This window comes from Sesamum indicum, linkage group LG3, assembly GCF_026168435.1.
Source record: "Sesamum indicum cultivar Baizhima isolate 11 linkage group LG3, ASM2616843v1, whole genome shotgun sequence".
Classification (NCBI taxonomy): Eukaryota; Viridiplantae; Streptophyta; class Magnoliopsida; order Lamiales; family Pedaliaceae; genus Sesamum; species Sesamum indicum.
The window spans coordinates 21,826,864-21,854,626 of record NC_142659.1 but is presented as its reverse complement, the minus strand read 5'-3'; the positions used below and the strand labels follow the sequence as shown (position 1 = coordinate 21,854,626).

At 37.4% G+C, this 27,763-nt stretch overlaps 3 protein-coding genes and 2 long non-coding RNA genes across 8 annotated transcripts; 4 read left to right on the top strand and 1 right to left on the bottom strand.

Moving 5' to 3' along the window:
- Positions 1-5,558: 5,558 nt before the first annotated feature.
- Positions 5,559-6,919, top strand: LOC148788792 (uncharacterized). The gene is made up of 2 exons (XR_016064398.1): positions 5,559-6,472; positions 6,554-6,919. It is a non-coding gene; the product is annotated as an uncharacterized LOC148788792 (long non-coding RNA).
- A 2,891-nt stretch (positions 6,920-9,810) lies between these two features.
- On the top strand, positions 9,811-11,985 carry LOC105158383 (uncharacterized). The gene is made up of 3 exons (XM_011075129.3): positions 9,811-10,623; positions 10,783-10,955; positions 11,575-11,985. The coding sequence occupies exons 1-3, from the start codon at positions 9,832-9,834 to the stop codon at positions 11,723-11,725; spliced, it is 1,116 nt and encodes a 371-aa protein (XP_011073431.2). The 5' UTR covers positions 9,811-9,831; the 3' UTR covers positions 11,726-11,985.
- A 1,600-nt stretch (positions 11,986-13,585) lies between these two features.
- On the top strand, positions 13,586-18,781 carry LOC105158382 (putative F-box/LRR-repeat protein At5g41840). Of its 4 annotated transcripts, none has more exons than XM_011075127.3 (5): positions 13,586-14,233; positions 15,419-15,912; positions 16,967-18,096; positions 18,190-18,333; positions 18,421-18,781. In XM_011075127.3, the coding sequence occupies exons 3-5, from the start codon at positions 17,140-17,142 to the stop codon at positions 18,541-18,543; spliced, it is 1,224 nt and encodes a 407-aa protein (XP_011073429.2). In that variant the 5' UTR covers positions 13,586-14,233; positions 15,419-15,912; positions 16,967-17,139; the 3' UTR covers positions 18,544-18,781. The 4 variants fall into 4 exon arrangements, with proteins under 4 accessions (XP_011073429.2, XP_088735107.1, XP_088735108.1 ...); XM_088878981.1 differs by having other exon boundaries at positions 13,586-14,514; XM_088878982.1 differs by having other exon boundaries at positions 13,586-14,514; positions 16,936-18,096.
- Positions 18,782-19,823: 1,042 nt separating this feature from the next.
- On the top strand, positions 19,824-20,680 carry LOC148788791 (uncharacterized). The gene is made up of 2 exons (XR_016064806.1): positions 19,824-20,265; positions 20,392-20,680. It is a non-coding gene; the product is annotated as an uncharacterized LOC148788791 (long non-coding RNA).
- A 2,278-nt stretch (positions 20,681-22,958) lies between these two features.
- LOC148788790 (uncharacterized) lies at positions 22,959-26,718 on the bottom strand. The gene is made up of 3 exons (XM_088878139.1): positions 24,910-26,718; positions 24,380-24,835; positions 22,959-24,320 (listed from the first exon to the last, which is right to left on the bottom strand). Exons 1-3 carry the CDS (start codon positions 26,716-26,718, stop codon positions 22,959-22,961), a joined length of 3,627 nt encoding a protein of 1,208 aa, XP_088734265.1.
- Between the last annotated feature and the right edge of the window lie 1,045 nt (positions 26,719-27,763).

The window sequence follows — 27,763 nt, the reverse complement described above, 5'->3', positions numbered from 1 at the left end:
TTTTGGAACAATAATGAACATTTACAATTATTAAAAAACCATTATAATTTATCCAATAATATATGTATATATTATTTCTTTCTCTTTTTTCCTTTGTCGTTTTTGTTGCTTATGGGGTCTTTTTTAATGTGGGGTGTTCAGACTACCATCCTTTCAATTGATTGGACATCTCTCCAAAAACTACTTTTTCTCTTATATATATATATATATTTAAGAAAGAAGAAAATAGGTCAGAATGTTTGTGTCGTAATATAGAACCAAAGCATGGTGGTGTCGTGTCTTGTCGTTTCAATGCTTTTAGCATTTCAAACAACTCAAAAATTCAGACATGTATGTACCACCTCGCACGTTAACTGTTCCTAGTGCATCACATCACTCTACTACGTACATCTTTGTATCTTTCTATATATATTTTCAACCATACCCCACAAATATATATATATATATACATATATTTGAATATGAACCATTAATACTTACATAAATTATAACTACTAATTAAATTATTCATAGTTTATTATAAAAGTAATTAATACTTTTTAATTTTCTTAAATTCATAATTTTCTAGTCATGCAACATCAATATCGCCACTAAATTATGTGCATGTTTGTGGTTATTACATGATTAGTTCATTATTTTGCTCTAAATTTTTTTTAATATATAATTCGTTTGAGTTTAAATTAACAACAGAAACTACATATAAGGGATATGTAATAATTAATATCCAAGTAAAGATTCACTATATATAGTTGGTTTAGGTTATTTTATTTTATTTTTAAATCACTCATCAAAGAATTTGTGCGTAAATTTTTATTTTTGGAAATATATGCAAGAATTGTTTTTGAAAATATAAGGATCGAATACATCAAATTCATTACACACATATTTGTGTACGAGTGGGAGATGAATTTTTGGTATATATTGCTTAATTTGTTTTATTAAAATAAGATATTGGTATAATTATATAAAAATAATAACATTTCAATTATGTAATATTATAAAATTACAAATGTTAATGGGGTAGTTATTATGAAAAACCCTACTTTTTATATAAGAGAAAATTGCGTCGACACCTTTTAAAACTAAATTTAAGGGTAAATTACATTAATATCCCTTCAGATTATATTAAAATACACAAACATCTCATGTATTTTATAAAATTATAAATATATCCTTTAATGTTATAGTTATAATTACAACTACATATTTTATTTAGAAGCAAAGATTACACAAATACCCTCTGCAAAATATTACAGTTATAACATCCTTAAAAAGTGTAGCTGTAATTTTATAAAAAATATGATATATTTATTTATTTTGATCTAACCTTAGGGGATGATCAATATAATTTATCCTGGATTTAATTATATAAAAATATATTTTTTTTTATAAAATTACAAATATACTCAATAAATGAATGTCGATGTAATTTAATTAAGGGATGTGCATGTAAGTCTTTTGTCATTGTCAAAGAAAAATACTTATAATTTTATAAAAAATAATATTTACTTAAATTTAATTTTAAAAAATATCAAAATAATTTACATTTAAAAAAAAGAATTGAATTATATGTAGAAGAGAGTGAAAGTTGGTTGTGAGAGCAAGTGGAGAAAGCATGCTGCATTTATGCTTCTTTGCTTTGTGAATTCAGAAAAAGAGTGGTTCCCACCTATTGACATGATGCAAGAAATGACCCTTCATTTCATTTCATTTCATTTCATTTCATTCACCTCCTCCCATTTTATCTCAACTAAGTACAAAGCTATTAGATTATAAGACTTAAATAATATGAATAATAATATTGTTTAAATTACAATCACCTCTATTGAAATTTAACATTTATAAATAATCTCTCATTATTTGAAAAATTACGAATATTTTTCTGATTTTAAAGGTCATTTAACAATTAGCTCATTTGGTTAGTTCCCGTTAAGTTGATAATTTTAAAAAAAATATAGTAAGGACATAATTGGTAATTTCATACATCCATCTAAAAATTATATAATTTTATCGAATATTAAGGGATATTTGTAATTTTTTAAACAATGAGGAAGTATTCGTAATTATGCCAAATTTTAGGGGTCGTCGTAATGTACCCTAAAATATAAATAAAAAGAAAAAGGAAAAGAAAACATTGTCTATTGGGCTTGGGGGAGGCCCAATTTTCATGAGAATTGCAGCCCACTCACAGTGTAGAAATTAATAAAAAGGGGTTTCAGTTGGATCTTTTTCATTCGGATTCTACTCAAACTCCTCTCTTTTTTTTTTTTTTTTACATTTAATTTTTTATTCATGTTGAGAACTATTTCAAAGAATTACATTTCAATCGAATAAATACAGTGAAATTGAAATTCTTTTGTTTTTCCAAATTTTCTGTTATTTTTATTATTTTAAAATAAAAATAAAAATAATTTTTTTACTTTTTATTAAAATATATTAAAGATTTGGTCAAAGAATAGATTCGGATCAAGACTTGGAAGTTGAGATTGGATCCGGACCCGGATCCGACAGTTGTAGGCGGTTAGATGCCCAACCCGAGCAAAAGACTACAGCAACTGAAAGAAAACTCCAAAAAGTATTCCGCAAAAATGGCCTCTTGCCCCTTTCCTTTCGCCCCGAGCATTAACCACCACCACCACGCGCCGCCGCCAATTCTCAGTTGCCCCACCCCAACCACCAACTCTTTCACCTTCTGCTTTTCATCTTCTCCTAAACTTAATCTCCACCGTTCATTTCCTTCCGAACGCAATTCTTGGTCTGGCCGCTGCCGCGCCACCAGTCCAGAATCCGAGCCGCCGTCCAAGAAACTTCTACCTAAATCTTCAGGTACCCTATTTCTACTTCTTGCTTTTAATTTTGGTTATGATTTATGACCCTTAAGATATATCATTTTTGTTACTTTGTCAATCATCGTATATTCAGTTAGAATGAGTTTTCTGCCTTGAAATTGATTGTGTTTGTATCAATTCGCTTTGGACATATAACCTGCATATAAAAATCGTTCAAGTTATTTTATCGGTTGTTGTTGCTGATGTTTCAAGGATTTGAAAGTGTAAAGGGCTAAGGATTAAGCAATATGTGACTTCTTGAAATCAGTGTGGGGAGAAAAAAAATCTTTTACTAAGGGAGGAGGTATTTGAGCTTTAGTCTCTAACTATGTGGAAAATGAAAGGACTAGAACTGAAAGATATCTGGAGGGATGATTTCGGCTGTAGAATGACCTTGCACCAATTCTAGTGTTGCAAAAGACATTAACTGGTCTTATATGGAAGTATTCGCGTTCTTTAGTATTGTAAAATCTTATGTTTGAATACGTAATACTTTTGATTTTTAGCTTGCCATTAAGAAGGCTGCCACATATTATGGTGCCGCATGTTTACTGTCATGATTGTCTTTCATTCTGATGTGTGGTTGAGTGGCGAGCTAGTGATATGAGTTTCAGATAAGGGGGAACTATATTTAGTTTTCTTTAGTAGGATTTGGACACAAATCTGTAGCTTTGTTCAGCATATTAATTTTCCTGATATGTTATTTTGTAATCAAAATTTCTCTATTTGCTACCTTTTTAAGTGATATAGATATAATTAATGGATTATTGGTACCCGGATGAAAATTTAATTTATGCCACGTTCATGTTATAATATAACAACCAAGATAAAAAGTTCGTGCCACTCTGTGGGTCCTTATCCATGCTACAAATTAATGTATTTGTGACCCTGTATGACGAGGGCAAAGAAAAAAGTTACAGGTTTGCTGAGTTATTACAGAGATCCAATAAACTTCACAATAACGTTATAGCTGAAAGCTAGCCTCGTTAGATGGTAACTGTTCATCATGAGTTCCATTGCAAGTCCTGTCTAGCTTGTGATTTCAGCATTGTGTTTTTGGTTGACTTGTTTTTTGTTCTTATTCAACATGATGTTTCGCAGCATTGACATAGCTCTGCATGTGAAGCAGAGTGCTCAACATCAAACTACTGGTAGGGTTCTGTTGTAATTAGTTGAGAAGGAAAGGATTTTATCAGTTGAGAAGAGAGAGCTTTGTTTGGTTCCAGTAAGGCAGTAGTTGAATTGATTTGTGAATGACAATTAAAATCATTTCAGTTGGTTAACTGACATAAGGTGGCTTTGATAGTTCCACTGAAATATCTTCACATTTTTGTTTCAATTATCTCACTAAGAATGTATGATACTTTTCCTAAATAAAAGGATTCTTCAAAATACTACTTGCGACAATCAGTTGGCGGTACAAACTTCAGAATAGATTCATGGAGTAGAGATTACAAGATATTATAGCACGCAAATGAACTAGTTATTGGATGTTCTGCTCGCACTTAGGCTCTCTCAGGATTGCCTAGAGGTGTCAAGACTGCTAAATCCTTCTCGCTTACATTAAGGTGCTAGTTGAAGCATGGGCCTTGTGAGATTTGAAGAAATACAATTGATAGTTGCCTGGTAACTGGTTGGTCTACAACTTAAACCCACAACTTCATCAATATATGATTTTCGCAAGGTAAATTAATTTGTTTAGAACGTGAACACGAACGACTGATTTCAGAAGCTTTATTTCATGTCTTGGCAACTAGAAGAGCATTGTTCTTGCATCATGGTGGTAGTTCTTATCTTTGGCGATTATTAATCTATTCAGTTACATTTCTACTTTAAACGTGGAAAACTTTGAGGAGGTCCCCTGCCGAAGGAATCTCATGTTACAATTAGAAACAGCTTGCTCATAATTTGCCAGATAGTCAGAATCAGGAACTTTCTGTTGCGATTTTTGCTTAAGAAAATATCTATTGCTATCTGCATTTTTGCTCAGTACAGCATTAAATTTCATGGAAGGTGGCAACCAATTTCTGGTATGTTCTTGTGGAAGAAATATCATAAATCTATGCCACATTACAACTGATTAACACAATAATTCCCGACATTTCCACCTATGCAATAATAGTGTTCCAGATTATTGCTTGGCAGGTAATTACAGTGGTTATGGTTTCCTAGGATCTTTTGAGATGACAGAAAAGCTCTCAAAAAGCTGATGCTAGAGAAACTACATTTTTCACTTGGAATTTTTCTCGTATGGTTATAATTTTGGTTTGCTTCTCTAAAACAATTCTGACTTTTTTATGCTATTTGACTGACAACATGGATAACTCTAGCAATTGTATATGGTGCACAGCCCATCAAGGTTGAAAGTTGGAGGTCTTTAATCGTTATTTTCTATTTTATTATGTATTATTAATTCACATTTTCTTCTGCTACACTGAGTTCTCCCAATGGATGTCAGCATACTGCCTATGCTAGTCATTTGGTAATGGTAGATTTTATTAATCTGTCTATGATACCGTTTTACTATTCCTCTCTTCTCTATCGCAACGTCAAGTTCCCAATGGTATCTCTTTTCAATGTTTATCAGGTGCAATAGCAACCTTCTCCAGATTACAGGATACTCTGCGAATCTTCTTTGCTGTGCTATTCTGGATGTCTCTTTTCTTTTGGTCTTCTGCATGGAATGGGGGAGATAGTGGCAGACCAAACAAGGGATCTCGATCGAGGAAATAATTCTGTAAGTTGTTACATGATAAAACTGCAATTCTGGATGGGATTGAGGGAACAGCACTCAACGGAACGAGGTATCTCATTTTGGAAATAATTGTGTAAGCTATGTGGCTGTATATAGGCTTATAGAAGTTAGGATAGAATGAAGACAGTCGGGTGTTTGTAGTAATCAGAATCAATAGAAACATAGTTGATTCTTCAACAAGTCGAATTTGTACATGCCAATTGATTCATTTCACTTTCTTGATCTAATAGTCAAAACATGTTAGTAGGTTTAGCTTCTTTTCTTCTCTTCAATTTTCTCCTATGCAATGTGCCTTTACTCTAGCCTCTGAGTTTCAACATCTTTGCCCTAAAATTCAAGGTTTTGTTTACATCAACAAGTACTTAATGGGAAACCATGTTCTTACATTTGAGGGCAGAGCACACCTAGAATGTGAACCATTGGTTCGAAATATAATCATATCATAAAGTAAGATTCGAAATCAATGCGGATACAACCTTCTCCATCTCTAACCCTAACCTCAACAACGACACTCACATTCACGTCCATACACATCCGTTCATCCCTTTTTCCTTTTGGTTAGGAAAGATCTTGGCATATTTATTGCAGATGTTAGAAACTAAGAGTAGGGAATGTGATAATGGGCATGGTAGGTTCTTGTTAATTAAGTCATATAAGCTGGATCCAGATGTAAAGAGTTTGCAGTTTACTTGGGAGGCCAACATGTTCTTTTTTCGTTTACTTGAAATTTTGAGTGGTCTCAACTTCCATTACCTCCACGTCTCAGGATATATATACATATATATGTTATGACCATATATCACTTACAGGCTATTTACAAATTACCCACTGCTAATGCAACATTCACCTGGACGGTGGGGATCAAACACACAATTCTTTAACCAAAAATGTATCTTTCTTACCACCTAAGCCAACGTGTTCATTTTTTTACACCCATTCCAATTATTGATGAGAGAAATAAAAATGGCAGGTCCCGGTCCCAGTTTGGACCATGTCTCCACGAGTATACCTTATATGAGGAGGTAAGGACTCGTGGTGGCATGTGTTTAGGTCAGGTGATATGTTGTTGGCAGCCAAGGACAGTTCTGTCTCAAGCTTATTGGTCAAGAAAATGCTAAAGACGACTCATCGACAAACGAAGCGATTGGGCTTTGCTTTCCACTCCTTCCTAGTCGTCTATGTTGGTCACTCGATGATCAACGAAGTGAAAAAGGTAGATCCCATTTACTTTTCAGGTAGGTTGAGTTTATGAGATGTTATATCCCGTGTTCAAAATATTGGTTGGTATATGTATGCATGCACCTATGAGGTTATATATCAAAACGTTTGGTTTTCACGCCGTGAGAAAGTATTCTTAGACTTAAGGAAGTTTTGTTTCAATAATAATTTGAGTTTAAGCTGGCGATGCCAAGATCATGAGGGTGAGGAGGGAAGAGGGGTGAAGAGCAGTCCGCTGCTTGTCTTTGTCAGCCTGCAAAAATCTAGACGAAAATTTGGACAGAATTCTTGATTGGTGGAGCCCAAGGTCACTAAAATATCATATTAATGCATTTTTCACATTGGATCATGATAAAATTCTTCAATCCCTTCTGTTGCTATGCGAAAACTCGGCAATTTAATGATCTTTTGCTGTTCAGATGCATTCTGATTACAAATTATAAGAAGAAAGGATAGCATGATGTACAAGAAGTTTGATTAATCCTTCCTTAATTTTATACGGGGTGAGAGGCTGTGTTCTCAGCATTCAGTTCACGTATTCTCTTTTAGAGCTTGGTCTCCAACTCAGCTGACTCTATCTCAAGCATTCACATACAGATTTATTGTCTTTCCATCATTCACATACATTCATTCCTGACCATGCACACACGAATTCATTATCCGGACATTGGTAAGATTGTGTTCTAATTTTCGGAAACTCACATTCATCCCTAAAAAATTGAGCATCTTATAAGGTTGATTTCAAATCCTTTCAAATTGTTTGGATAATTCTAATCTTTCAATTATAATTTTAAATTATATTTTCTTGAATATTGATGAATTTCAAATTCTTTTTAAACAAAGTCGCTTGAAAACCGTTTCTTCAAGCTCTTCTTTTAAATTTAAATCCATCGATCCAAATGCATTTTAGCAGAATTTATAATAGTTGAATTCAAACGCAACGTTTTAGCTATAGCTCAAGCGACAAGTTGCCACAAGTGGTATTCTTGTGGAAGAATTTGGTGATGTGATAACAACCACAATAACCCCAACTGCCAACCATTCATATTCAACGAGTTTGTCTTTGAGAGAAGCGTCGTTGTCCGCCGGGCCTTTCAACGCAGCAGCGTGTCGAAAGCCCTTAGGCCGCCTACAAAACCAAGAACGAATCAATTGAACTGAAACAAGCGGCCAACATCACCCGCTGCTGTTTCTTTGCCCGTAGCATTGTCCACCGTAGAATCAAGACGACACTTCTAACTTCATGATGTATACTTGTCCACTATAATATTATATATACTAGTAATTGGAGCAACACTTGTGACAAGGGAACTATTGTACCAAAGGACAGTTTTGACCTTGAGAAATGTGGAAAACTCAAACACTTTGGAAGTTTGTGTCCTTTTGAGCTAGGTTGAGCCCGACCCGTCTACCCAACAACCCGATTTATCATCCGTTGATCAAGAACCCATCTGACTATTATTTATGCGACACATGGCCCGCTGATTTCCGATAAGAGAAATACAAACAAAAGATAGTTTTGCCCTCTAGAAATTTGAAAAACTCAAAACACTCTAGGAGCCTCCCCTTAATAAAATAGTATAGATAAATATAATCCGAACAAAATGCAAAAATGTCACATGTTACATGAGTAATAATTGCATGAAAATAACAAGTCTAATTAAAAGGAAATATCAATAATTTATATTTACATTAAAAAAGAAGAATAAGTAGAATCCCTGCCATGCCACAAGTTATTTATTAGCTCAAGACTATCCTTAGTAATTCATTTATAGATAATTTTAAAGTTTGTAAAATATTAAATTTTATTTTAAAAATAAGTATTTCTATAAAATAAAATTTTAAAACTTATAAAATATTAATAACAATAATATGCTTACAATTTGAGAAATTTATTAAAATTTTAAAAGTAAATTAATAACTTTCTATCTTTATATATATATATATATATAAGTCTTTAAAATCTTATTTTCGATCATGCAAGCTCCATTTTGTAAAACAAAATTATCACATACTTAAAAACTTTTAATAAGTATCTTATAAGATATGGAAATTAATAAATTCATCCAAATCATTTCTACAGACCATGATTGTCCAACCCCATTACTGTCATAAGTAAAATCAGTACTATCGGTAGATATATGTATCGTCCCTTCTCAGTTTAAAGGTGCTTGGCCCCTCCAAGTTCTGCTCCAGAAAATCAAGAAGCTCCTCTTGTGCCTTGAAACGGAAGTCACTCACATATATAGAGAAGGCAACCAAGCCCCAAATTATTATGCTAACCATTTCACACTTCTTTACAAACATCAAATCAATGGTAAGATTGCAGGTATTTGCATTTGGACTCTATTAGCACTTCTAATCTTTAGGATTTCACAAGCTACTCCTAGTTTTCACTCATCTGTGTGCTGAAATATTGGGTGCTTTGTTGGTTTCTTGGTGCTTGTTGCATACTGTTGATTATTTGCATATTATTTAATCTCCTTTGTTATGTGATGGAGGCATTGCTGTTGTTGTTTGTTTTTAAGATTTATGTGTGCCTTACTCTAGAAACTTTGGTACATATTCGTATTAGAAATTGTGTTCGGCAACCTGTTGCAGGCGATAAGATGTGGTTAATGCCCTCAATGACATGGATTATTCTTTTTGGGACGATGAAACAATCTCTTTGTAATAGTGTCATTAACTTTGTCTTAGGTTTAAGAATTTTTTTTTTTTGTAAGAGAGTAGTTTTCTTTATTTGTGATTTTCTGATTATCTATTGTACGGAAGAAGTACTATTTATTTATATTTTACTAATTATTATTATAAGAGAGTAGTACTCCTTATTTACGGCTTGCTAGATAAAATTAGGGAGTTGATACTCCCCATCGTACATTTGGTGTTTTTGTGTTTATATAAAAAGGAAGGAGACCCCAAAAGCTTTATCAACCCTCGGATGGTTTAATTTATAAAAAAAAAAAAAAAAAAACCACCATCGAACATGGCCCCTCAACAGCACTCACCAGCGGCGCCTCCTCTCGCCACCTAATGCATCTTCACGTGAAGATTTTAACTGATATGCACAATAATTGTTCCATAAAATCAACCCATGAAGACCTTTGTCCACTTACTCCGCTACATTCCAATCCTCCCGCTTCTATAAAACCCCACCAACGCCGCCACTCTGTTTACCCCTCAAACGAAGGAGCTCCGCCTCCCATACACGTTACATTAATTCATGCAAGAATAGATAGAGGAAAAAAAAGGAATAGAAGACAGAAAAGAATGTTGCTGAGGACTTCTTCAGCGCCAGTCTTGAGATCATGGCTCCAGAATTCAACTGCCGGGTCGGGGTCATCGGCGGAATGCGACACCCTGCCGCAATTGCCCAGAACCCGATCTTTCTGCCTGTCGATGTCGTTTGAGGACAGCTTCGGGAGGAGTCCCCCGACTCATACGGATCTCAAGGACCCGGCCAAGCCCAAGAAGAGCTTGAAGCTCTCCGCGAAAATCAAGGAGAGAAGATCAGGGCAGGAGGTGGGCTCCATTTTCCTGTCGGGTTCCGGGTTGGGAGGTGCGGGTATAGAAGAGGAGTTTTCACTAGTGCCGGAAAAGGGGAGAGTGCCGCAGACGCTGGTGGTGGGCGGAGGCGTTGCGGGTGGCGGAGGTGGTAGGATTTGTGGTGGTGGGAGAGGCTCGAATGATGGGTCGGATTCGGATTCACAGGATCCAGGGAGTTGGCATGGGAGTGATAGTATAGATGCATACTATGAGATGATGATACAAGCTAATCCGGGGAACCCTCTCTTGCTAGCAAATTATGCTAAATTCTTGAAAGAGGTATTGTTCTTTATTTCATCACAATAGACATTTTCCCAAAAAATGTTAGTTCATTCAGTGAAATTGCAAATAACTTTGTTTATTTATTACATTATTAAATTTATTGTCCTGGTGTGTTAGGAATTTGATTCTTGAATTATTTCATGTGTTTGTATGTAGGTTAAGGGAGACGTTGCAAAGGCAGAAGAGTACTGTGGAAGGGCAATTTTGGCTGACTCAAGTGATGGTAATGTGCTATCACTTTATGCTGATCTAATATGGCAGACACAAAGGGATGCTGCTAGAGCCGAGACTTACTTTGATCAAGCTGTTAAAACTGACCCCAATGACTGGTGAGACCACATAATTTCCCTTTGTTTGCTTATTGATTGATCATATGGTTATCTTGAGCAAAGAGCTTATTTGACTGCCAATTTGTTGATGCAATTTGTAAAAGAATGGTTAAATATTGAATATTTGCATTCTGGAGCAATGAGTACTCCATAAGGACTGATAGAAAGATCAATTAGACTTGATTTGTAAAGGACATCCCAATGCTTTCGTATATAATCTTTCCGACGACATGCCCTAAAGTTATCTTTGGGTCGTTGAGTATCTTAGTTGGTATTTATATAGAGTGAGGCGTCAGAGCAAAAATCTTAGTTTATTAGTTTTTGATTTTCTTGATGGCTGAAATGTGTTTTGCCTTGAATAGATGGAATCAACTCTTGATGATATTGCATGGATCGATGTTTGTAAGCTATTTTCGGATCTTGGATTGGAAAATGATTAAGAGAATGTTTTCATGTTTGATTCTGAAGGAAAACACGGAAGACATGATTTGAGGGACGTAATCAAATGATTTGAGGAAAATAAAATGAATACCGATTATTGAATTAATTCTCCTATGCTTTTATGCTTCCTTTTCATTCTCCTCATTGAGTTCGATGCTGCATGTTGGTATCCTGGCAGTTACGTTCTGGCTTCATACGCTCGATTCTTGTGGGATGTCGAGGATGACGAAGACGAACTAAAAGACGAATACGGAACTCAGAGGACGAGTTCACCGTCTAAGTTACTCCAGGAAGAATCTCACTGGCCTCCTATTGCAGCAGCTTCTTGATCTAATGCCTCTTTCTCTAATGTCCTTAAGTTTGTGGTGTTATTGTACTAATGAAGTTAAGAGTTGCTAACTCATGTATGAATCTTATATGGTCTTTTGTGAATATAGAGGAAAAACAAGATTCCTGACAGTAACAACTTGTTGTATAAGTTCTGGCATACTGATCTTTCCTTCGTTTTGATTTGGCCCCCAAGAAACTGATGTTTCTGATGCAAGTGGTTTATCTTGAGAGAACACTTTGTGGATGTAAGGTTTTTTCACTAAGGGGTTGTTTACTTTGTGTTTATTAGCTATGAAATTATGGATAAAAAATGTTTTATAACATGAAAATATTAAATTTTATAAGTTTAATAACTTGGTTGATGTTAACAAAACTAGAAAGGGATCCTAATTATGCAAATAGCTACTTTGTTGTAAATGACATTATATTTTATATTCTAGGATTAATTGCAGACACCCCAATGTATTAGGGGTTTTGCACTTTGCCCCCGACCATTTATTTTTTTACACTGGACTGCCCAACCTTTGATATTTGTTGCACATTGCACTTTTCGGCAAATCAAATGAGAATATTTTATATGTCTGAATGCACACGCTTATAATTGGGTAAAACTGTAATTTCACAATCTAACTTTTTTTAAAAAAAATGTCTTCATCTTCTTCGCTCATCATTGTTAGTCAGCTTCGCCAAGCCTCTCCAAATCCAAACCCTCATCCACAGGCAAAACCCTCAAATATGAGTTGGCGGAAGGCTGCATTGTCGGAGATCAAGCCGGTGGTGGTGAAGACGAAGCTTGTCTCTATAGCTCTACAATTTCTCCTCCATTGCCACATCTCTCACACCTCCTTCACATCCTTTTGTTTGATTTTATCATCTCTTTTTCTTCGTCCCTTTCTTTCTCTTTCAACCCAACTGTTCTCCCTAAATTTTATTGACAAGAAATGCCCCATCCACAATAAACATGAAAATCCAATCTAATTCAGATTTTGTTTGTCTCAAAAGCTTGTTTCATTTATGTTTTGTGTTTGAAAGAGACAATAATGGTGGATGAAGAAGAAGATGAAGATATGGTTGTGGTGCAGTGCATGAAGAAGAAATTTTCGTGGTTTTTTCTTCTAGTCAAAGTGAAAAATACAAATTTGTCCTTTACAAAATTGGATCTAGGCATGTGCATTTCAAACTGTCGGAAAATAGATCAATTTTGGCCTGATAATATGCAAAAATTACAAAAATTGGGAGGTAATTTGCAAAAAGAAAAAGGTTGGGGGCAAAGTGCAGATAACCTAATTCATTGGGGGTTGTCTGGATTTAACCCTATATTCTATTAATAAAAACACGCACTTGTATGAAATTTATGTAAATTATTAGTGTGCTTGTAAAAATTTAAATTTAAGTGCTTCTGAAATTATAACTTATATTAGCTAAATGAAGGTGTTTGAGAATGCAATTTTTATTTGAATCAAGTAAAAAGCAACTTAAAGTATTTTTGTAAATAAGTTATCTTTTGTATATTTTGAAAATACCAGATTCGAGTAATATCTGAAATTTATAAGTTGATTGATAAAAAACCAACTTTTTATCAAATACTACATTAATTTTCTTTTTTACTCATAACTATTATTTCCAAACACTCGCAAATTTTTCGTATTAATCACTTGCGGAACTTTTTAAGAAACAAGCGCTTTTGTAAAAACGTAAATATTTATGAAAACACCCCTATATATATATATATGTATATATACATATATGTAATGTAGTGGCCGCGTTGGACAAACACATGGGTCAGCGGATTACGTGGCTGATGACTGGAGGGTGCAGCTCCACGTAGGACTGACATGCTGGGTTCCAGATAATGCTTGGTGTCTGCAGCTGTGTAGAAGCGGAGTCATCACGAACTTTGACCTCTTTCCGTGGGTCTCTGGCGAAAAAGCTGAGAACATCTTCTCTTCCGATGATAGCGAAGAAACCCTCCTCGATGCTCGATACCTTGTTCTTCTCTTTGGTAGTACGGGGCTCGGTTCCAAGGGATGGGTTTATAGTTCAATGTCTACATATGTGATTCAGGGTGGATGACCTCGATTCTTGCGACCTAGTTGCTTGTTTGGCGTCTTCAATTTGTAGCTGTATTGTTTCAATCATTTGGATTTTGCTTTGTCATTGGGGTAATATATGTTTTCCGGGTTTCTGCTGATTGTCTGTTGGACGCCAACGATACGCTTGAGTATAGCAATGTATCGGTGATTGTATTCATTTAATTTTGAGCTGATCTTGTGTTTTCTAGTTACTTAGGGTTCCTCCAGTACGACTTAGTGCTCCAACCGTTATGTTGGGGGGCAGCCTTTAGTTGCTAAAATGATGCTGATTTTGCAAGCCTGTGATGCTTGTCGACTGCTGGTGGTGGCTGATGCTTAATTGTTTGCAAGGGCGTCTATGCTTATTATGAGAAAAAGGAAATTTGGAGAGTTATTGAAGCAAGACAATGGATTAGCAAAGGCAAGACTCCATTGGTATGAACACTCCAGCATGCATTGCATGCTGGGAAGTCATGTGTCCTGTGCATTTTGTTCGTAACTGCAATGGAATATATAGTGTTAGGACAACTTAGAAGTACTGGTGATTTGTCATAATTTTGATTATAGATTAACTCCGAAAAGAGTATCTAAGGAATAGGTTATTGACTTTTATATAAGATCGTTCCACTTAGTGTAATGCATCAGTATTTCGGGAGAGGATACAGAGCTACTGGTATTAATCAACGAGAAGATGTGGACTTATCAAGCAACCCCAGGTAATGAGGTCTCTGCTGATGTTGCTGTACGAACGTCAAGCCCCCTAATTTCACAGCAACTATTATCTATAGCATTTTCAGAAAGTGATTTATTCAGTTCCCTTCAGGTTTCTATTTTGCCATCTGATGATTCGGAATGCAAGTGATGTGTAATGTGGCTCTTTTATGTATTCTTTTTCTTATTTTATGTATATCATTAAGAGGAGTGATCTGAATGCAATTTTTGTTTTCAACGGTGACGAGTTCCTGCTTGGTAATTTGATTTGTTTACATACTTCTCCTTCGTATAGATTTCTTGTTTCTTCTTGTTAGGATTTTTAAGTAGGAAATGATTCATAACTAAAGTTTTACTCCCATTTCATGGTGTATGGAAACATTTGTCCCTTGTATGGACGCAGTGGTTTAAATAACCCTTGTATAATGAATACTCTCTACTTTTCATGTAAAGGGAAGAATGCGTGCCCTTCGTGCAGAAAAGGAGTATTCTGTTGAGTATACATAGAAAACCTAAAGGAGATACTTTAGCCGTTGGCCAGAAGGATCAAAACTTTGTTAGCTACTAAATCAAGTGACCTAATAGAGAGTCAATCGATTGGTTGACTCAGCTACAACTTTTGGTGTGTTTATTTCCTTCCTTTTCCTGTAGGAAAAGAAAAGGGACATTGGTTTTTGTTTCAATCTTTGCATGTTGCATTCCTATCTGATGGTCCAAATATTTACATTATGATTAGGCATTGAAATTGTTCATTTTCAGAATATGCCCTTCCGTCTTTGAAAATAATTCAATGTTAATGGCCCCGAAAACACTATTTTTTTCTCTGTTTTGATCCTTATTCATTATTGAAGTACTTGTGACTATTGTTCGGTTATGAAACGCTTGGTAAGTCTCTTCAAATATATGCAGGACCAAGTTGAATTCTGCTTTCTTCGGGAGATTTAAAGCATCGGGGCAACAAAAGATTACGTAAATAAAGAATATACATTTGCTGATTGGAGACTGACGTCATGGTAGCCCCACTTGTAATTTGTAAGCTCTATTTGCACGAGTCTGCGCTTGTAACGCATTATGCAGTTATGAGAATTGAAGATGCCAACCTGACACTAGCTTGCTTTTTAAGGACACGTGTTCATCTTGCATCTTCCGTTACATGCGTAGAAAAGAAATTTATAATTATATATATATGAAAGTTTTGCCAGGGGTGGATCCTAAAAATGAAAGACTAAGGGTGATGGTGTAGAAGGCTACGGTGGTGCAATTGATAGGAATAGTTGGTGGCAGAAGGGTCTGCCTGGCTGGCTGTAGAGAGAAAAGGAAAGGCAGACAGGAAAAAGGAGAAGAAACATATAGAAGGAGAAAGAAGGAGAGGCGTCTGGGTGGATTCTAGTCATGGATAGAAGGTAAGAAGAAAAGAAAGAGATGTTTTTCTTCGTACATTTGTGATCTTGTTTCTGGTATCTGATAAATGGGCTGGAAATACTTTACAAATCTCTAGTTAAATTGAGAATCAATTAGCCCTCTTAATGGAAAAAAAAATTCTCTATGTTCGGGTAAATATACTCATTATGATTTTTGGTATGGTTGTGTATGTGGTTCTCTTAATTGAATAACTTGGCTTATTGGGTCATCCATGTTTAGAATTATTAAGAATATGTGAATATCTCGCATTCAAGTTCTAAGATTAGTTAATTAGTTTTTTTTTGTTGCTTTTTTAATTATAGAAATAAGTATCAAGAAATTATACAGCGAAGCAGATTAATTAAATAAATTGTTTTGCTTCTTCACATGCACGCTCATAATTGCAGGAAAAAATATATTTAGGTTGTTCATGAGTAGGAACTGGATTTTAATTTGCATGGTGGACAAAGAAAGGAGTTTGGCAGCATGTCTAAATGTTATATGAGAACACTTTAATTACTTTCTTGGTGACTGAAAATCAGAAATCCTAATTCTGGCTTTTGTGCATTTGAAACTTCCACAAAGAACTTTTTGGGGTTTGTTACAATGTGAATGGTTAACTTATTTATAGTTCGATATAACTCCCGAACTATTTAATTAGAGTTCACTTGACACATTACTAATTATTCAATCAAAATTCTTTATGATTATGTAGCAATTTTTGTGTTATATTTTATAATTGCTTTGGGAGCTCTTTCATGTTAACTGATGATACAGCGGCGAAAAATGGAGGCAGATGATGTTTAATTAAAGTTTTATCTGAAAAAGCTGGAACAGAACTTAACAAGCTAATCGCATAGTTAAAGTATGCATTTCTTCATTGTTTTCCTGATACTTGTATCAATATGACAAAGAAACTTCGATATGCTTATGAAAACTCGCAGTACTATTAGTTGAAACATGAAGTGTAATGTACTTTTGTTTTTGTTTCTGTATTGTTTGTTTGTTTTTTTGCTTTTCTCCAGAGAGGGATTCACACTTTACTGCTTGAACTAGGTATGTTAGTCCTCCAAGAAAAGGATGAAGGATACCCTTCCAAGGGAAGTCAAAGAAATAAACATCAATGTTGAATGTGCAATGGCTCATCTGTGAAAAGCTGCAACGCTCTTTCCCGTTTTATTGCTGCTGAAGTCTTGTTTAAGAATTGGTGGATATTATTGTTTTAGCCCATGGATAAACATCTTAGATCTCCTGAAAGAGCCCCAGTGGATGGGGAAACCATGGATGATGCTGATGCTGATGGAATAGATAGAATAAGTAATTTACCAAATGAAATCCTTTGTCACATCCTATCATTCCTCCCCACAAAATATGCCGTTGCTACCAGCATTCTCTCCACCAAATGGAAAAACCTTTTCCCTTTAATCCCTAACCTCAGACTCCGGTTAGACGACAGTCTACTCTTACACCCAGAATCAACTCCTGAAACCTACCTGGTCAGCTTTATGAATTTTGTAGATAGGTTGCTCAATGTCACTTTGCATGACGTGCCTTCTATAAACGCCTTCTGTTTGATTTGCCAAAAGTTTGATGATGGCGGAGAAATTGCTAATTGGGTTCAAGCTGCACTACGTCTTAATGTCAACAGAATGGATCTCCGAATCCGTGGACTTAGGAACTCTAACTTTTTGTTTGACAGTCTCTTCGGGTGCAACATAGTCTCCCTCAATCTGTTACTTGATTTTGCTGATGATGCTCCTGAATGCAGGTTTAGTCTTCCCAATCTTAAGATGCTCTCTGTGCAGTACATGAAATTTAATGCAGTTAATGTCCTTCTAGAATGTTGTCCTGTACTTGAATATTTAGTGGTTTATAATTGTTATTGCAACCCTGGAGAAATGCTTCGGATCTGCATTCCATCACTGATGGCCTTAAAATTAGTTAATGGCGTGAACTGTCTTGAGGGTGAACTTGAGCTTGATGCTCCAAACCTTGAATATTTCAATTATGGTGGCTTCTTGGCCACGCGTTTTTTGGCAAGAACACTGAAGTGCCTTCGGATAGCTCGCTTGGATCTTGACGAAAATGTCAGTCAATATCCATATGAGTCAGATGAACAAGCAGCCAAGCTTATAAAAGTTTGCTCTGATGCTGAGAAGTTGTGGTTGTCAGAAAATGTCGTCATAGTAAGCTTCTATGTCCACTTATGTGCTAGCTTCAAGAATCAATTGTGCTAGTGAAAGATGGGATATAATTTGTATTTCTCATTTTTCCTGCAGATGCTGCACCATTGCCCTCATCCACTGCCTAGGTTCCGAAAACTGGTTGCTTTGGCAATAAAAATAATGGAGCCTCATGGGTGGGAACTGCTTCCAAGCTTGCTTAACTGTGCGCCCAATCTCAAGAAATTGTATCTGAAAGCAGTATGTCCCAAAACCATTGTGCTTAACGCAATAATGTTGTTTCTATGGTTAACTGGCTTGTAATTCTTTGATGTTTTTCTTCTCTAGGGATTTGATGTTGAACAGTATGAAATTTTCAAGGCTTCCCTGGACAAATCATTCTCCATTTGTTTGTCCCAACGCAGTGAAACATGCTTTCTTTTGGAGATCCAGAGGGAAGTTGAAAATTAAGTTCATCTTTATGTATGCACCACTGAAGTTGAGACTTTTTATTATTTGAAGGAGCAGGTAAAGATTTTCAGGAAACTTTTCTTGTAAATGTGCACTTAAGGCACATAAGGTTATCGTATAAGTCATACAGTTGACAAAACATTCAGTCTTTTTAGATGATTATGTTACATACATTCGATCTCCTTTTGCGGTTTAGTTTGGCATGTGGGTGTATATGACTCAATTACGTTCTTCAGGACTTAGAAGTTGCAAACTTTTATGCATATTAACCATTTACTTGGGGCATAGTGCTTCTTGATTTTTCTTAGTGACATTAAATGCTTCTAACTTAGAGAAAAGCTCAGATAAAATACACTTGATAGTAATCTTTCCATGGGAGGATTTAATTGTTTACTAACCAACCACTCTGTTTGAGGCTTTCGTGTTCCAATTTGTGTTCTTTTACGACTAAAATATGCCGATTTGTTTTAATATGATTGCATACTAACTTGAAGAGAATTAAGTAAATCGACAGTAATTACTTATATCTATATCAAGGTACTTAAGAGTTGTTATGCCAGGTAGAGAACATAACACCAATGCTGGTGCCCAGAAATTCAAGTCTTAGAATCCTTATTCTACAAAAATCTAGTCAATCATATCTTGAGCATTGGCTAGAGACATTAGAGGAGTTCCTCTCCTCCATGAACGTGTGCATAAGCATGATCCTTATCACTTGACAAGTCCAGTGCCCGAGTAGTTGGTTCCAATAGTTGCTTGGGTGCCTCTCGATCTCTCATATTCAATTCTCGCACACATCAAACTCTTTTACTCTGGACTTAAAGAAACCAGCTTGATGGTTCCATGCTGTTGAATGATTCTAGCAAATCCCAAGCCTTACCCATTAGACAAGTGGCGGCTTGTGGTGCATACGGGGTCGAGTTGTGGTGGTTGGTGGGTTAGAGAGGGAATGTGTGAAGATCTCCCTCACTTGTAGTGAGGAGCTGGAGAGAAGGTGAAGATGTGGCAAGCCATGCCACATGGAATTCTTTTTCTTTTGGGAAATCGAAAGAATTTGCCAACTCAGTCTCAAATTAGCCAATAATATTTCACCCTTAATTTAAAAGTACAAACGAGCTCCGTGGAATTTTCCAGCAAGTTGGGTAAAAATTTGGCAAAAAATATCCCAAAGTTGAGTAATTAAAAAAATTAGAGGGCCGTTTCGTAGCCCTAAGAAATTAAAGGATCAAAATGGGAAATGGCAATGATTATAAGACCAAAATAATCCATTTCTTAATGCGTGGAAACAGTTTTCTATTATATATTTTCTCTTTGATTAAGTCTAATACTAGTTTGAATTTTTAATGTAAAAACTTTGAACAGATCTTAGTGCTTTAAGAAAATCCAATATGATTTAAATGATAAAATTTTATCTCTTTTGAGATAACGTACATGCATTTATATATTTCTGTTGATGCACCCTCCCAAAAAAGAGAAGTGACATGCATTCAAGAACTTGAATCATTTATTTATTCTTGAATGTGGAGACTGAGTTGAGTGGAAAGAAGAGTTAATGTGAATGAGGATGAATGAATTAGTTAACCACAGTAGAAAAGGCGGCCTACGTAGTAAGATGAGGGTTATAATAAGTGCAATAAATGGGATAGGATAGATGGATGGATCTGTCATCTCTGGAGAGGTTTGGAATGAGAATAGCTGGTCTCCCTCCTTTTTCTTCTTACGGTAAGGGCCAGACAACCATCATCCAACATTTTTCTTCTTTGTTAAGTCTGCATGAAATATTCTGATTCCTGCAGTTGATCGTGAATGTTTAATGGTATTCCCTTGTCTTTTGTCTCCCACCCACAGGTGGGTTCTGTCTCTCTGGTCATAACAAGTGAGGTGTGGAAGGATAGGATAGGGTGTTCCAATTTGTATCTTTTTGTTATCTGGGTTAGTTAAACATGTCTCAACAGTGTATATCTATGGGCAGTCATTAAATAGTTTGATATGTCTGAATGGTGCCAGTCTAGCTCCCTTGACGAGAAGTGCACTTGGGAGTTGGTTCCATGAACCCAGAAGACTATAAGTATATGTAAACAGGTTTCATGTATGAAATAAATTTTATTGGTGATACCTGCTTGATTCTTTTGTAAGATTTGGGAGAATGTATGTCTTCAGTTTGTTGTAAAAAGACTTAAAGCAGAGAAGAAAGAAAGAACCCTCTTTCTATTGCCTGCTATTTCTACTTCTACACTGGGTTTGAGCAGACCATCGAGCCAAGATCCAGTTGGTTCTTGAATCCATGCGGCCTAACTTGGGAAAGGGAAAAAGACAATGGCAATGCAGAACAACCCTTGTAAGTACAGTCACAGTGCACGAAGTTCTTCTCTGGATAATGGAATGCTCGATGTGTGGAACAGGACTAGTTCCAGGATTAGAATGCGGATGAAAGCATAAGCATGTCAGCAATAGTTACTTGGTTAAGATAAGCTTCATTGTCAATATGAAACATAAACGAAAAATCTCCCTTTCGTGTATTAAAATTCCTAACTACTTTACATTGCATGCTTGGGGAGAATTAATGTCATGAACAGCATCGTTTACTACGTTGCAGATTGTTTTCATTAGAAATATGCTTATCTACATATTATGTTATGCTTTTATTTGAGCAAGTAAAATGAAATATTCTGTGGCAGTTGAAACCATGCTGATTGATGTTTCGAGGTATTGATAATTTGATCTTTTTCAGATACAATTTAATGCGATCGACTTGCTACTTGTAGGAAACTTAAGATAGATGGAGCTTTAAAATTGAAATGATCTTTCACAGACAAAGAAGGAAGGCTAACTTCAGTGACCTTTTTCAGGTCGTGCCTTAACCTTTCGCAGGTTATTATTTACATCAGTCTTTTTCAGACTAGACACTCATAATCTTTCCCAGATCAATTCATGGATAGAGGTTTTAAACATAAAATCTCTTGAGGTTTTGAATATTCCATGGTCGGGGTAACTCCTTGCCTTGAGCGTCCTGTAACTTGTATGTGCCTTTCCCGACGATCTCAACCACTTTGAAAGGCCCCTCCCAGTTGGGATCGAGTTTTCCTACATGCTTCGAGACCTCCACTTTTCTCAACACCAGATCCCCAACCTGTAACGATCTGGGCTTCAAGTTCTTATTATGACCTCTCAGCATTAGACTTTTATGGTGCAACATCCTTATTCGCGCTGCCTCTCTTTTCTCTTCCAATATGTCTAGGTCGAATGCACGTTGTTCCCCATTCGTCTCTGGATCGAAGTTTATGATCCTTTGCGTTTCTTCTCCTATCTCTGCAGGAATTACAGCTTCAGAACCATAAACTAAAGAAAATGGAGTCTCACCTGTTGAAGTTCGAGGAGTTGTTCTATAGGCCCATAGCACTCCTGGGAGCTCATCGCTCCATTATGCCTTCGAACTCAACCTGGCTTTCAGATGTTGTAATATAGTTCTATTTGTGACCTCCGTCTGACCATTCGATTGGGGATGCCCTACTGCCGTGAAATTTTGCTGTATCTTCAGCTCGTGCAACCACGCAATTATTTTTCTTCCTTGAAATTGGGTCCCATTATCGGATATCAACACCCGAGGTATTCCAAACCTGCAGATTATGTTTTTCCATATAAAATTTATTGCTTCTCTTTCCGTGATTTTTGAGACAGCTTCTGCCTCCACCCATTTCGAAAAATATTCCACCGCAACTATGACAAACTTCTTCTGAGCTCGAGCTGGAGGAAATGGTCCTATTATGTCTATACCCCACTGGTCGAATGGACATGTAATTGGGACAGGGATCATCGGCACCGCATGAGTGTGAATCTGTGAGGCGAATTTCTGGCACTTCTCACATATTCGTACAAACTCCTTGCAATCCTTCATCAGTGTGGGCCAAAAGTATCCCTGTCGGGTTACCTTCTGAGCTAAGGATCTAGCCCCCGAATGATTTCCACAGTTACCTTCATGAATTTCTTGTAGAACATACCTGGCTTGTGCGTCCTCTGAGCATTTGAGTAGGGGTCCCTCGACTGTTCTTTTATACAATTGTGTCCCGACTAAGGCAAACCTTGGAGCTTTAAACTTAATGCGTCTAGCATGTCCGGCATCAGTAGGCAAAATCCCCTCCCTCAGGTATGCTGCTATATCTTCTATCCACAGACATCTTGAAGTTACCATATTGGTTTCTATCCCTTCTGAGATCGCTGATCGTTCCTTTACCATCACTGTGATTTTTCTGTCCTTTATTCCTACTAGCGTAGCTCCTAACTTTGATAACGCATCGGCTCTTTCATTCTCACTCCTGGGAATTTGTCGAACAGTACACTTGGAAAATTTCTGCATCCATTCTTTTGCTCTCTTCAAATAATCTGTCATAGATCTTTCTTTAGTTTCATATATTCCCTCAACCTGCATAGCGACTAGAGTCAGTGTATACTTCAAGAATCTGCGCCCCAGCTTCTAGTGCTAGCTCCAAACCCAAGAGTAAAGCTTCGTACTCGACTTCATTATTTGTAACAGGAAAAGACAGCCGAGCAGCGACCTCGATCTCCATGCCTCCTGGTCCTTCGATCAGTATTCCTGCTCCACCATTGTTGGCATTGGAGGATCCATCCACATGTAACATCCATGTTTCTACATCTTTTTGAGTACCGGATATCTCCACCATGAAATCAACCAAAATCTGAGCTTTCTCTGCTGTTCGGCTCTGATAGGTGATGTCGAACTCCCTCAATTCGACCGCCCACTTTATCATTCTACCCGAAGCCTCTGGTCGGGTAAGAATGTTTCGGAGTGGGTGATTAGTTCTTATCACTATCCGATGCGATTGAAAATATGGCCTTAGCTTCCTGGCCGTCACCACCACCGCCAATGCTAACTTTTCGATCTCCGCGTATCTAGTTTCCGCTCCTTGCAACATCTTACTTACATAGTACACCGGGTTCTGAACCTTTCCTTCCTCTTTTATCAATATCGAACTAACCGCATTATCAGAAACGGCCAGATAAAGATATAATACATCCCCCTCTCTAGGGTTCGCCAAAAGAGGCGGCGATCTCAGATAAATCTTTAACTCCTGAAAAGCTTGCTTGCATTCCTCGGTCCAATTGAATCCTTTCACTTTCCTCAATATTTTAAAGAAATGTAAATTGCGATCTGCAGACCTAGAAATAAAGCGATTAAGAGAAGCAATTCTACCTGTTAACTTCTGAACTTCTTTGACGAACGTAGGCGACTTCAAATTCAGTATGGCCTCTATCTTCTCTGGATTAGCTTCAATCCCACGTTCGCTGACCATGTATCCAAGAAATTTGCCCCCGCCTACTCCGAATGTACACTTGTTAGGATTAAGCTTCATCCCATGTTCTCTCATGGTCGCAAAAGCTATCTTCAAATGCTCCAAATGTTCATCTGGTTGTTGACTTTTAACCAACATATCGTCTACATACACCTCCATGGTTTTCCCTATTTGTCGAGCAAACATCTTGTTCACCAACCTTTGATATGTTGCCCCTGCATTTTTCAATCCAAAAGGCATAACATTATAACAATAAATCCCACGGTCAGTTACAAAGGAAGTTTTTATTCGATCTTCTGGTGCCATAAAAATCTGATGATACCCCTGATACACATCCATCATGGAAAATGTCCTATATCCGGCCTTCGAATCGACTAGGACATCAATCCTAGGTAATGGGTAAGGGTCTTTCGGGCACGCCTTATTGAGATCCGTAAAGTCTGTACACATTCTCCACTTATCCCCCGGCTTCGGCACCACGAGTATTGAACCTCGGATACATAACCCGCTTTAAGTAATTTATTTACCTCTCCCTCAATGATTGCGTTTTTCTCAGCTCCGAAGGTTCGCTTCTTCTGTTGGACAGGTCGCATGGTAGGGTCCACATTTAGCCTGTGTACTATCACTTCCGGGTTTATACCCCGAAAATCTGACGGATCCCATGCAAACATATCAACATTACTTCTTAAAAAAGTAATCATGATTCCCTCGAACTGCCCCAAGTTGGTTCCTATCTTGGTGACCTTGGTCGGGTCTCCGTGTATCAACTCCACCTCTTTATGGTCAACCGATTCTATTCTCCCTGCTTTCAGTGCCTGCCAGTCTTCTTTCTTCACACTTTGAAGCTTTCTCTTTTCATGTTTCTCACTCTTTCCCAGAGATAAATTATAACACCTTTTGGCTTCGATCTGATCGCACACGACCTCCCCTATCCCAGATAGAGTGGGGACTTCATCTTGAGGTGATATGTTGATACCACTGCCCTGAAAGAGTTAAGCCCAGGTCTCCCCAGGATAACATTATAAGCAAAAGGCATATCAACAACTAAAAACTTTACCATCAATGTTTTGCGTTTCGGCTCTTCTCCCAAAGATACAGGTAACTCAACTGTCCCAAGTGATGCGACCTCGCTTCCTCCGAACCCTACCAAGGGAATGTTTACTGGTTCCAGCCTTATATTATCAAGCCCCATCTTATTCAATACTTCCTTAAATATTATATCTGCTGAACTCCCGTTGTCTACCAAAACCTTATGGACTGTAAAGTTTGCTATGTCCATTCGTATCACCATTGGATCATTATCTGTCACGATCCTGGTCCCTGCATCTTGATCTCCAAACACGATCTCGGGGTTGCTTGTTATGTGTACCCCTTGCTTACGTCGCTCCCACCTAGTCTCTCTCTCGAATCTCCTTCTAGCTCTTCTCGACCATCCCTCCGATCCTCCAGCAATAGTATGGATAATGCCTTTCACAGGCGCGTTCTCCGCCACCGTCTGGTTCCTTCGTTCTTCTGCCCAATTTGACCTGCGATCTCTACTTCTTGATCTGCCTCTGCGATCATGCCTCCTTTCTTCAAAATTACGGGGGTTTTGTCTCCGGAAATACCCTTGTCGCACCAATCGCTCTATCTCATCTTTCAATTGATAGCACTCCTCTGTATCATGCCCTCTCTCTCGATGAAACCGACAGTACTTGTTCGAATTTCTTTTGGCTGGAGTAATCCTTGTATGCTTCGGCCACATCAATATCTTATCTTTTTCCACCATCATGAGAGCTTTAGCCCTGGTCATATTTAAAGGAGTGTACCTGCTATATTTCGGCTGGTAAGGTGGTTCCTTTAATCTTCCATCTCTTGCTCGTTCTGTTGTAACTCTCCACTCCTCATCCTTCATTGCATTCATCTCCTCTTCATCAATATATTTTTGCGCCATTGCCATCAACTGCTCTGTATCTATCGGCGGGTCCCGTGCTAGAGCCGATGCAAAAACTCTTTTCTTCAATCCATGGATTAAGATACTAGTCATCATGTCTATCCTAAGATCATGTACCTCCAACGTTTCATTATTAAAACGTCCCATAAAATTTTTCAGACTTTCATTCTCTCCTTGACGGATGGTAAATAAATGCGTGGCCGATCTCTTCTGCTTTTTCTTGGAAGCAAAATGGAATGCGAATTTCTGCACCAAATGCTCATATGACTCTATACTACCAGGCGGCAAATTCGTAAACCATTCCTGAGCCTTCCCCGTCAATGTAGTAACGAATAGTTTAGCAACTATGGAACTTGTCTGCCCGTATAAATTCATTACCATGTCAAAAGCGGCTATGTGTTCTTGAGGATCCCGTGTTCCATCATATTTTGGGAGATCCGGCATCCTAAAACTGGGATTTACAGTTTCAATGAGTATCCGATTGGCGAAAGGTGAATTCCGATGATGTGCCACTATCTCCCCTCTCTTTTTTAGTTCGTCAATTTGCTTTCCCAGCAAAGCTATCTGTTTACTGACATTGTCTACCTCTGCTCGAGATATAGCTGGTCCTCTAGGACGACTTAAAGCCCTGCTACTGGACCCTACATCTGAGGGCAAGGGACCCTTCCGATTCGCTCCCGGTCGACTCATTCCTTCGTTATCTCGGGCATCTTCTCCTTCTTGAAACAACCTTTTTCCTGCCACTTCTCTGTCTAACGGAGTTGCCGTTCTTCTCTCATAAGCTACCAAGGCCTTCCTCCCCGCTTCTTCCATCATTTGTTGTAATTCCCGTCGTGTCAGTTGTACAGTTCCCTCCCGATCAGTCATGGGAGTATCTATTTCTTGCCGTGACAAATGTACAACTGGTGCTTGATCTTCTGCAGGAGTCTCCATTTCTCAAACGCGTTCCAATCCGTCACCTGACGTTCCCACAGACGGCGCCAAATGATCCGACCGAGATCGCGGGTCGTGCTTTGTATCGTCCCCTTCAGCTCCGATGGATCCTTTATATCCTGACAACAGAACAAACCTCACCTAGCCGGGTTAGGTACCGGCGTAGATGCTCCGACGCTCAAGTCAGTATTGAGGATTTTATCCAGTAAAGAATATAAGTGCTAAGAATTATAAAAAGTGAAATTGAATGCCAGACCAACCCCTTTTTCTCTCTTCCTTCTCCCCTTTATACTGATCCCCCTCTGCACGATCCTTGTGCCCGCTTCCACGACCGCTCATCTCGCTATCGTGGCCCACCTTTTGCGGGTATAAGATTGCCCTTAACCGTCTTTAATATTATCCCACGTAAATAATAGGTTTAATCCCTATATTTGTGCCTTTATCTCTTCTTCATGCCGAGGGTATATTAGTCTTTTGTTATCCTCCTTCATCACTGATCATTGAGTTTCATCTAATGATATTGGCATTATTAGGCTAATGCATGAATACTGTCATCATTTCTTAGATTGGTAGTTCAGGGCCAGTCGTTCACGATTATATATATGATAATTGTTATAATGTATCTGAATTTTTATCTTGATTTCTTCCATGCTACTGATGCCAGCACTAAAGCTGGGGTGGCAATTTTCATAGCATGTGTTACATTTATTGGAATTTGTTGAGACTCGTATAGTTACAATAGACGGGAGAAGAAATGTCGATGCTATCTATTTCAATTGAGCAAGAACCAACGTTTGATAGAGATCAATTGAGCAGTGTTGGACCTCATTCTGGGTACTTGGTTGCATGGTTCAAACAACAGATATTATATTTATCATGTTTCATCTATTTACCAGCATATCAAATCTCTACTCCATGGTATGGTACTCCACTGTTCGGTTGCAGCATCAGACCTCAAACATCAGCTTTCTGTCAGAGAACCTTAATCAGAATCTGAGGTTGCAAAAGTAATTGAGCAAATATTCTGAGAAACCGAGAGGATAAG

Bases quoted from the DNA above. Each gene is read 5' to 3' on its own strand.
- LOC148788790 (XM_088878139.1), bottom strand. From the start codon at position 26,718: ATGGAGACTCCTGCAGAAGATCAAGCACCAGTTGTACATTTGTCACGG. The intron at 24,836-24,909 runs GTAAAGTTTTTA...TAACTCTTTCAG, and splicing joins CGAAACGCAAAACATTGATG to GGCAGTGGTATCAACATATC. The intron at 24,321-24,379 runs GTAAATAAATTA...GTGGTGCCGAAG, and splicing joins ACGCAATCATTGAGGGAGAG to CCGGGGGATAAGTGGAGAAT.
- LOC105158382 (XM_011075127.3), top strand. From the start codon at position 17,140: ATGGATAAACATCTTAGATCTCCTGAAAGAGCCCCAGTGGATGGGGAA. The intron at 18,097-18,189 runs GTAAGCTTCTAT...TTTTTCCTGCAG, and splicing joins TGTCAGAAAATGTCGTCATA to ATGCTGCACCATTGCCCTCA. The intron at 18,334-18,420 runs GTATGTCCCAAA...TTTCTTCTCTAG, and splicing joins AGAAATTGTATCTGAAAGCA to GGATTTGATGTTGAACAGTA.
- LOC105158383 (XM_011075129.3), top strand. From the start codon at position 9,832: ATGCATCTTCACGTGAAGATTTTAACTGATATGCACAATAATTGTTCC. The intron at 10,624-10,782 runs GTATTGTTCTTT...GTTTGTATGTAG, and splicing joins ATGCTAAATTCTTGAAAGAG to GTTAAGGGAGACGTTGCAAA. The intron at 10,956-11,574 runs GTGAGACCACAT...GTATCCTGGCAG, and splicing joins AAAACTGACCCCAATGACTG to TTACGTTCTGGCTTCATACG.